This window comes from Morus notabilis, unplaced genomic scaffold, assembly GCF_000414095.1.
Source record: "Morus notabilis unplaced genomic scaffold, ASM41409v2 Scaffold203, whole genome shotgun sequence".
NCBI lineage: Eukaryota > Viridiplantae > Streptophyta > Magnoliopsida > Rosales > Moraceae > Morus > Morus notabilis.
Genome location: NW_010361196.1, coordinates 806646 through 817618, shown reverse-complemented (window position 1 = coordinate 817618; position 10973 = coordinate 806646). Strand labels below are relative to the sequence as shown.

The 10973-nt window shown below is 34.6% G+C and overlaps 1 protein-coding gene across 1 annotated transcript; it reads right to left on the bottom strand.

Moving 5' to 3' along the window:
- Positions 1–4782: 4782 nt before the first annotated feature.
- LOC21407647 (pyrophosphate-energized vacuolar membrane proton pump) lies at positions 4783–9949 on the bottom strand. The gene is made up of 8 exons (XM_010098702.2): positions 9533–9949; positions 7411–7985; positions 6945–7324; positions 6707–6793; positions 6284–6614; positions 5537–5947; positions 5394–5453; positions 4783–5307 (listed from the first exon to the last, which is right to left on the bottom strand). Exons 1-8 carry the CDS (start codon positions 9774–9776, stop codon positions 5101–5103), a joined length of 2295 nt encoding a protein of 764 aa, XP_010097004.1. The 5' UTR covers positions 9777–9949; the 3' UTR covers positions 4783–5100.
- Between the last annotated feature and the right edge of the window lie 1024 nt (positions 9950–10973).

Below are 10973 nucleotides of genomic sequence, written 5' to 3'. Positions count from 1 at the left end.
TTTTTAGAATTTTATGGGAATTATGTGCAAGTTAGGCTAGAGTATTTAGGTGAGGCTAGAGATGATCTTATATGTGTAGTGAACTTATTGGGATTTTTTATTCTCTAATGGTTTGTAAGTTTTATACATTTGAGTAAGTAATTTTCTTTTATCATATTTCTTCTTCTTATCAATATATTTTATTGTCAACTCTCATATAAATCTAGTCAAGCTTTTTTTATGTGATTGTTGCATTATATGATATATTGATCGGTATTATTTTATGAGTAGTCTTTTACTGCATTATTGCCAACGGTATATTGTCGCTCTTGGATTTCTCATAAGATAATTTTTCCTAATTCTAAATGTTAGAATTTTATTTACTCGAATACATTTTTAATTCATATGTTCTTCAAATATTTATTTTCTGATTGTTTGTTTGGGATGTGAAACTTTCAATTGAGTCAATTTATGAATCAAAATCCAAATAGGTGAACAAAGCATATGGAGGATTCTCAAAGCCTTACCACTTTTATTTATTGAATTTTCTCCATTTTAAATTGTTCATAAAATCATTAAAAACACTCATTCTTTTTCTTTGTTTGATTGCTTACTTTCCTAACGCTTTTTTTTATTTGCTAATCATTTCTTGTTCAATTTAACACTTCCTTGTGGGATCGACCGTTCAAATTGTACTACAATTGACCGCTTGTTTTTGTACACGTTTGGGCGTAATCACTAGTCCATGACTCAATATATTAGTATATTATCCCCATAGGATATCCATAATCAACTGGAGGTCAAGTTCCGTTTTACCTTCCCGATTATATTTATCTTAGGTTCCATTATCACACCATCGGAAAACCACTATTCGTACCATTAAAAACAGTAAACCATTATATAATATATAGTAGTCTAATGGCCGAGCGCTCATATTTTTTAATCCACTGATAATGCATAATAGGATATCATTGACTCTTTATAGGAGCTATGGATTCCATTATCTATAAATAACGAATTTACGCATACACGAGTCATACCCTCAATGTACCGGTAAACGTACCTTTACATAATGTCAGGATGTCTCCCTTTACTACATCAAAGGATACAAGTCAAGCATACGGGTTCATTATCCATCTTAGGATTAAGATGACAACATATAATTCGTCAAAAGTGAATTATTTTACTCAAACAGATTTATTAATTAAAACAATTCAACTTTGGTCCGATCCAATATAGATTTCACCATTGGAAAATATATCAACGTCTCTATCCATGGAGTCCCACCTCCAATGTCCAAGACAAGCCGTCTCCGTTAGGAAGTAGACAACATAACAATCTTAACATGAATAAAGCGCCCAACTTTATTCCCTCGATTGTGGATCATATGATTTAAACTATCATCTTTAGATTCCTGTCTTCCGCATGTTTTTCACATTACATGCATGACCTAAAGATTTAGAATGACAGTCTCAGACTTTTAGTTTGCTTATCATACATTCAACTAACATGAACATAAAGAGGACAATACATATATATATGAAATAAATAAATCTTTATTAATAATTAAGTCTCAAAGAACTGTTGGGAATGGTGTCCTAGAAACATGAGATATAATAGGATATTTATTATTTATTTAATAAAAGAGTTTATTCATTATTTTATGTGCATATATTTATGAATATCAATGAAAATTTCATGATTATTTATGTGACCTTAAACATTGTATATAAGTGTTATATACGAGAGGATAATGTTTAAGGATAATAATAAAAAAACAATGTTCATAGTGAATTTAATTAAAGTTCAGAATCTTTAATTAAAACATTATTAATAAATTTCATTCCCATTTATAATGGAACGGTGTTATCCGCACTGTTAATATGGCGAGATATTGAATGAGTGTATTTCGCATAATAAGATTATGTGAAACAAGGACACAGACACAATATGAATTTCTAATAATTCCGTTAAGTATAGAAATTCTAATTGAGTCTACCGATAGTCATATATAGAATGGTCTTAATCCTGAGTTCTTAACAGACTCCTATTTATGGATTTGTGTCTTTTGATTTACTCGGTACGGATTCTGAGATCATGAATCCCATTCTTTGTATTTTGGAGACGTGATGAAGTAGGTAGCCGAGAATGTTATTATACGAGATGAAATTCATTCCTTCTTGAGAAAGAAATAGATAAATAATTCTCTTGAGGGTTGATTCGGTACTTGGACCAGTAGGAGCTCCGATTCATGAATGTGTTTTATGAATCACTGTCCATTAGAGAATCAATGGTACTCAAGGATAAAGATATAATTAGAGAGGTTAACAGATTTTACCTAGCTCTAATTATGAATTATTTATGGAGGATCGATCTATATGCAGTGACTATATCGAATGGACACTTCACAGTTTAGAAGTAATTTATATCTATAATTTCGAGAGTTTAATTCCAAGTTTATAGTGGAATAACTATTGGAATTAATAGAATTAATTAATTAATTAAAGTGTTTAATTAATTATTAATTTTATTGGAGCTTAGGATTATAGGTCCATTAGTCCCTGCGTTGTCCTAGTAATTCTACACGACACAAAGGGCAAAATGGGAATTTTAGAATTACGGAATTCTAAAATTAAACACTCAAAAATAATTAATTGAGAATTAATTATTATTTAAATAATGTGATTATTTAAATTTGAATTTGAACAAATCTAGATTTATCCATTTAAACTTATTTGATAAGTTGTTCAATTTAAAATTCAAATTAATTTAAGTTTGACTTAAATTGGAATTTGAATTTGAGTCAAAATTAGACTACAGGATCAAGGATGATTTTCTCTTCCTTCCCTAATGGATATTGGCGCCTATACAGGTATGAGAATCCCCTACAATGGCCGGCCATAATGGATAAAGGAAAAGAGGAGATTTTGTTCCAAATTAAAATATGAGATAATTAACAAGCTTTATCTTGGAGATAGAGATTGGATTCTTTCTAGAAGTTTGACTTCTACTCTATAAATAAGAGAATGATAGAAAATTGCGTGAGACAATTAGACAATTTTTGAAACAATTTTTCTGCCCTAATTTGAATAAGGTGGCCAAATTTCTCTATAGAGTGAGAAGGAAAATTTTTTCTCCAAAAAAAAAATCCACATCATGCATGCGTTGGTGTTTGTGGAAATTCGAGTGTTTATTCTAACCCGTTTTGTCTCATGTGTGCCCACACACACGTCTTCGTGGATTCTAGGAATTGACGTGAAAGACATTGGTTTTCTAAACACAAAGCTTTGGAGCAAGGATTGTTCGAGGTCAAAGAACTCAAGTTATCATCCTAATCGGCCGCCAGGTATTATTCGTGATTGAGTTCTTAATAAATAAATTAATGTGATTAATTTATTCATGCATAAATTAATATAATCTATAGAATATCTCAAAGATTTTATGAAAATTTTTGTTATACACGATCCGCCTCCCCCACGCTTCCGCATCCAAATTCGATTCGGTAACCAACAAGAACATCGTTACATTTATTCCTAAGGGTATAAACGCTAACATTTCTTTCTTTCTTTTCACCTCTTCTATTCTTTATGTTTTTTAACCTTTTCTAAAGGATTAATATAGTTGAAAGTTACTTCATTGAGTGAGCATATAGGCTTTACCATGAAAATGACATGTTTCCCCTCCCACTAAAAGAGTAAACTAAAAGTTCTTAGCGTTAATAATCTCTTAATTATTTGATTTAAGCTAATTTATATAAGGCACTTTGAAATTTTCTTCACTTACAAGTTGGACTCTACCCACTTAATTCTGACATTTGAGAACCTTATTTCATCAATGCAATCTAACTGATGGCATAATTTTAATTAACGAACAACAAAAAAGCCTCAAATGCCAAAATTAAACAAGTTAAGGTCTAATTTATCCACGGATGAAAAGTTGAGGTGCAAAATAACAGAGCCTTTTTATTATGGCAACGAAATTTCAAATATAGAATTTGACTTGTCAAAATGTAAACGTCATTTGCATATGATTGATTTATGAGTTATTTAGTTGGGAAATTCGTACCCTGATTCGAATAATGGTTCATAATTCGCTACAGTATTTATTCTCACAAAAAATACACGTAAATTAAAAATAATTCTAATCTTATGATTTTAATCCATGAACCAAACGTAGTATTAATGTTGATGCGCATGTCAAAATAAATATGGATTTCTTGGGTGCAGCCTAAAAGAAACTCCCAGGCTTCTTCTGACCTCATATGGTTGAGTGCTTGACGGGTAGGGAAGGGGTGAACCTTACAAGCTTGTGACTCTTCTCAAATTACATTCTTGAATCGAATAACATGGTTTGAGAAATCCAAAATGTTTAGTCACAAGTTCTAGAAGCTGTCATCAATGATAAAAACTTGAAACAAAAAAAAAAACCATATTCTCGACACGTCTCAAAAGCAGGTTATTTTCTGTAATTTCCGGTGATATTATTGGAAATATTGAACAGGAAGTTCCCCTTGCCTGGTGGCGGGCTACTTTATGGTTAACCGTGTTTTTTTTTTTTTTTTAATTGAATACTTCTGTTGTGTAGACTGCTGTAAAATCTATGTATCATCTGCTTCTCTAAAAAATGCACTTCATTTTCAATACATGTATATATTGTACTTAACCAATTAGAATTGACAAACCTGTTTAAAATTAGTCCGATGGGCAATGAACCCAGATAATAGCAATCAGATCAGTAAGATTAAAGACAGATCACGCTCAAAAATCAAAATTCATTTTTTTAGAGAAAAAAAATTGCGCATAAAAAAATAAAAAAGAGAGCTCCGGCTCTTGAAATCGACAAAAATTTATCATCGTCATCATGATCATGTTCAGACCCTTACAAGGGGAAAATTTCTTGGGTTGATTCAACCTTGAAAGACACTGTTCTTCAGAAGCTATAACATAACACGACTTAACAGACGAAATATATCTTTTGGTAAGAGGAGAGTGAATAAAAAGAGGTGGGGGGTCAGCAAAGAAAGAAAAATGGAGAGGGTTGAGATGTGGACTTGAGGACACACAAACAGAGCAAAGAGTATTGAACCATTTCTTCAGAGTCAAGTGCCTGACCGTCAAATGCTTAAAAGATCTTAAAAAGCAGGCCACCATGCGTCGCAAAGAAAGGCGCGAACACAAGCGACTCGACAGCCATGAGCTTGATAAGAATGTTGAGCGATGGCCCAGATGTGTCCTTCAGGGGATCACCGATGGTGTCACCAATGACGGCTGCTTTGTGTGGGTCGGAACCTTTGGGACCAAGGGTTCTCGCATGCTCAGAAGCTCCAGCCTATTATATAATAGAATATGGAGTTATTATATACCAAAATCGTTACCAATAAAACAGCGATCCTAGAATTTAACTGAAATGCTTACCTCAATGTATTTCTTGGCATTGTCCCAAGCACCACCAGTGTTGGAGGCAGAGATGGCAATCTGTCAATTCATGAACAATATATGAATAGCTTCCTTTCAAGTCAAATGCATACAGATATTGTCAAGCAAATTAATAGTCTTACCTGGACACCAGAGACGAGGGATCCGGCAAGAACACCAGAGAGGGTTTCCACGCCAAAGAAGATTCCAACAATGAGGGGGGTGAGCATCACTAGGGCACCAGGTGGGATCATCTCCTTGATGGAGGCATCGGTTGAGATCTTAACGCAGGTGGCATAGTCTGGCTTGGCAGTGCCCTCCATGAGACCCGGGATGGTGTTGAATTGCCTGCGCACTTCCTCAACCATCTTCAGAGCTGCGCTTCCCACACTCTTCATTGTCATGGCAGAGAACCAGTATGGAAGCATTGCACCAACGATCAAACCAATGAATACTTTTGGAGTCAACACATCAACAGTTGAGATGTTTGCACGGCTCACAAACGCACCGAAAAGGGCAAGGGATACAAGGGCAGCAGAACCAATAGCAAAACCCTAAAAATAGGACAAGAAATCTATTAGCTACAATCGTCTTCTGGTAAGAGTTTCCCTTCATGCCACTTGCACGTACATGAATGACTTCCGTCGAAGACAAACTGAAGATAATTCATTTGTTATAGTGACAATTGAGGACAAATTTATGCTCTTATTAAGATACAAATAACTTTTGTCAACTCATAATTAGAAGGAAAAAAAAATTTAAGAACATAATCATGGACACTAGCATCCAAGTAATGACCCACAGAACTTATGCTTGCTGAATTATACATAGGATAGGATTGTAACAAGTAAAAAAAAGTGAGCAGCACTTGGCACGAGAAATTTTCAAACCTTTCCAATAGCAGCAGTGGTGTTTCCTGCAGCATCAAGAGCATCAGTTCTCTCTCGGATCCTGTGGCTCATGCCTGCCATTTCAGCAATGCCTCCCGCGTTGTCACTGATTGGGCCATATGCATCAATGGCCAATCCAGTTGCTATGGTACTCAGCATTCCAAGGGCAGCCACAGCGATACCATACATGGCAGCAAAGCTAAAGCTAACAAAAATGCTGACTGCAATAGCAAAAATAGGAATAATGACAGATTTGTATCCCAATGCGAGGCCAAAGATAACATTAGTAGCAGCTCCAGTACGGCAGGAATCAGCAACATCTTGCACAGGGCTACATGTTATTAAAAGCAAGTCAATCTTAAAAGTTATCGGACACCAGAACAGGACATATGAGAAATACTTTAATACCAACAAAACAAATACCTGTATGCATTGCTAGTATAATACTCGGTCACAAAACCAATGATAAGCCCAGCCCACAAACCGACGGCGACACATAGGAAAAGCTGCCTGCAAGTTCAAAAAGGTTTTGGTACATGAAAGAATCCGATGCTTTTATAAACACCAATTATTGCACGAACACTTCAAAAATAATACACCATGAATAGAGCACCATTTTCTTATGCAAAATATATCCCTAAAATAGAGAACAAGAGCTCACCAGTTCGTTACTTCTTTCTGTGTTCCAAAGTTAAAGATGGTGAAGGAAGGTGGCAGGGCAATCCAACTAACAATAGCAGTTGCAACAGTCATCAGAGCAGTGGAAATGATCAGCTGCCTCTTTAGTGCTGGTTCAATTTCCTTCACAGCCTTAATCTCAAAGAAATCGGTTGCAAATAAGGTAGTGAGCAAGCACACAATGATACCAACAGAACTGACGATGAGAGGATATAACATTGGAGTCAACTCATGATTGATCCCGAAGGAGGAGATGGAAGCAACAACTAGGGCGGCACAAGAGGACTCGGCATATGAGCCAAAGAGATCTGATCCCATACCCGCAATATCACCAACATTGTCACCAACATTATCGGCAATCACCTGACAGCATGAAAATACAGATATAAATATGGGACGAAGCAAAAATGTTAGAATCTAGAAGCGACACTGAGAGTGGTGATGCTTACAGCTGGGTTTCTTGGGTCATCCTCAGGAATGTTCCTCTCAACCTTGCCAACGAGATCAGCACCGACATCAGCAGCTTTGGTGTAGATACCACCACCAACTCTACCAAAGAGAGCCATGGAAGATCCACCAAGCCCATAGCCAGTAATAGCTTCGAAAAGACCTTCCCAGTCATCGCCATAGTAGAGCTTGAAGAGATTAATAGTAATGAAAAGAACCAAGAGACCGTTTGCAGCAAGGAGAAATCCCATAACAGCACCAGACCTAAATGCAGTTATAAAAGCTTTGCCAACTCCTTTTCTTGCCTCAAGTGTTGTTCTGGCATTTGCATATGTAGCAATTTTCATTCCGAGAAAACCAGAAACCACTGAAGTGACGGCACCCAGCAGAAAGGACACAGTGCTGAAAATAGCATTTGCAAGAGCTGGCTTGCACAATTTTGTTGCGTCATATGTGCATGGCTGGCTCTTCGTGCTGAATCCCTCCACAGAGCCAAGGAAAAGGAAAATCAAGATTGCAAAAGCCACCATGAAAACGCCAACATACTGATATTCGGTGAAAAGGAAAGAAGTTGCTCCTGTAACATTCGTGCATCAAAAAGTCAGTGTAACTCAATCCTCACCGCACAAAGGAGGAGACTTTTTCATGTTCAAGACAAGGAGATTTGTGCAGCCACAAACCATAAGTACAATGAACCATTACTAATGAATTTATGACAAAATCAATCCTGAAAAGGAAAATGACAAAATTCAGTGTAAGTGTATTATTAACCTTAGAGTTGAATCTTATTTCCCAAATCAATCATATCTTGTAAATGTTGCCTAGTAATTTTGAAACATTTCAATGACTACCAAGCCAAAATATATAAAATTTAGCAATTTTGGATTATTTCTTCTGAAAAAGGAACAACAAATGAACTCCTCGTAAACAACACAAAATATGCCCCAACTAGTTCCAACTTCCTAAGGAGATCTATATGTGACAAAAATAAAATAAAATAAAAATCCTTAGAAAGCAATAAACAGCTATAACAATATAGATTCCAAAGTCCAACATCGAATTGTCGAGTATTATTGAAAATAATTCAGATCCAGTAAGGCCAAAAAGGCAGGCAGTTAAAATACTGACTAGAAGTTCTTGTCAAGTTGGTCAGGCAACAAAATCAATAAATTCTATCTAGTATTATTTTAAAAAATCTGTCCAGACGCAGTATTAATCAAAACACAAACTTCGTACAATAGAACTGGTACTTACGAACTTCGCACATAAAAAGCAGAACAAAAACGAACCGAGGTTTTTTTTATTATTTTTTATTTTTTTATTTTTTTTAAGAATAGGAAACAGCATAGCTATACCCAATAACGGAATAGCGTATAAAGAAACCAATTATGTCATAGTGTACAAAGTTTTTAGTGTGATTCTCCACACCCATGTGCAGTACTTTGAACACTATTTAGTTCAAGAAAATTCGATACTAGATCTGAAGAAATTCTGAGGAAAAATAACAAGAAACAGTAACAATGAGATTCAACGTTGATTACAAAATAAAAATAACAATCAACAGTGTGTGGGCCCTGGTTCCAGAAACAGCAACAATCAGATCTAAAATCTAATTTATAAAATAAAATCAATTCAAATTCAAATAAAATAAAAAATGATAGTGCATAGAGCTTTCCAGCGGTTCATCTTACGCAACATTAATCATAATAGCATAAAGTGTTAAAAATTTATCATCAAAATTAAAATAAAAACAAAAACAAAAAACAAAACAGGTTTGAACAATTTATATTAAAAATACATCTTTCTAATGCTAACATTAAGACATAAACCTAACTAAACGATAATGAAACCTCACATTCCATTAAAAAAAAAAAAGATAATGAAACCCTAAGCAGAAATCAGCTCGTGACTTGGTCAATAATCATGAAAATGAAAGCGCAACAAACAAAACGACGTCGGATCTAGCCGAAATCTCGGAGCCAAAAACTTCCAGAAACCGAAAAACTCAATCTTTAAACCAAATCGAAAACGGCAAAAAATTCAAGAGTTAGATATAGATATTATATGTATATTATACGTATGAACAGAGAGAGATAGAGAGAGAGAGAGAGAGGAGAGAGAGACCATCGGAAATGGCTCTCTGGATTTCGGCGCACTTGAGAACGACGTTGTGGTCGTTGAGGCCTTCCTCCTCCTCGATGAGGTAGTCGGTGTAGCCATTTTTGCCGTTGTTCTGAGCTTCCCCCGCCGGCGAGAGCTTGACCTGGGAGACCAGGAACCACTGCACCAGCGAGAACACGATTCCGACAACCGCGCACGCCGGGATCAGAATCTCGGTCCCGAGATCTGGCAGAATCGCCGACCCCATAGCTGAAAGAAAACGAAAAAAAAAAAATAGACAGATAAACAAAGGTGTTTTTTGGCGGTGAGAGGGATAACAAAGTATGAGAGAGTCGAGGAGTTGTAGGGCTTGTATATATAGGTGGAAGAGAGAGAGAGGGGGCTTGTATATATAGGTGGATGAGAGAGAGAGAGAGAGAGAGAGAGGGGGGGCTTGTATATATAGGTGGATGAGAGAGAGAGAGAGAGAGAGAGAGAGAGAAGAGATATGAATGAAATGAGGTAGACGACGCTACGACGAGGGACAGTGAGGGCGTGTGGTGGAAATTATACAAAAATCTTATTACAAAATCAACGGAAAATACATTATTTTAAAAAATTGGGTAGATTTGTTCAAAAATATAGAGAGGGAGATAGTGCCAAGTGGCCAGTAGATCTGTTCGCTTTTTTTGCTTTTTTATTCTTTTTTACGTTTGAAATTGATTCTAAAACGTTTTTATTTTTTGTACGAAAATAAAAATGAAAATATTTTTAGTTTTATTTTTAAATTATTTTTAAAAATACGTTTGATAGTTTTCTTTAGAGATTGATTTCAGTTTTAAAAAAAAACTAAAACTGCGTTTGGTAGTTTAATTTTTGAAAACATGTAATAATATATTAAATAATAATATATTAAATAAATAATATTATTAAATATATTAAATAAATAATATTATTAAATATATTAAATAATAATATATTAAATAAATATATTAAATAAACATATATAATACAAAAACGGTTTCAGAAAATAGGGAAGAAAATGAAAAAGAAAAAAAAAGTGAAATCCGTTTTTCAGAAAACAGAAAACGAAAACGAGAAAATGAAAATACCTTTTTTTCGTTTTCTGATTTTCACAAAAAGACAAAAATGTTTTTGGTTTTGTTTTTTAAAAAAAATTGTACCAAACACGTTTTTAACACCCGTTTTCATTTTTTTACTTTGAAAACCGTGAAAAACGAAAACGAAAACGCAAACAAACAGGCCCTTCATTTTTTGGTTCTTATTTTTTACTAGTAGTTTTATAGGTTTCTTGGAAAATGATTAGTAATGGGAAGCAACGGCACTACAGTTTTTCTTACGCAGTCAATTTTGTTGTATTTCCGTTCTCTATTTAGAATATGTTTGTTAGTAATTTTTTTTTTCATCTTGATCCTCTCCGATGTAAATATTAATGTTAATTATA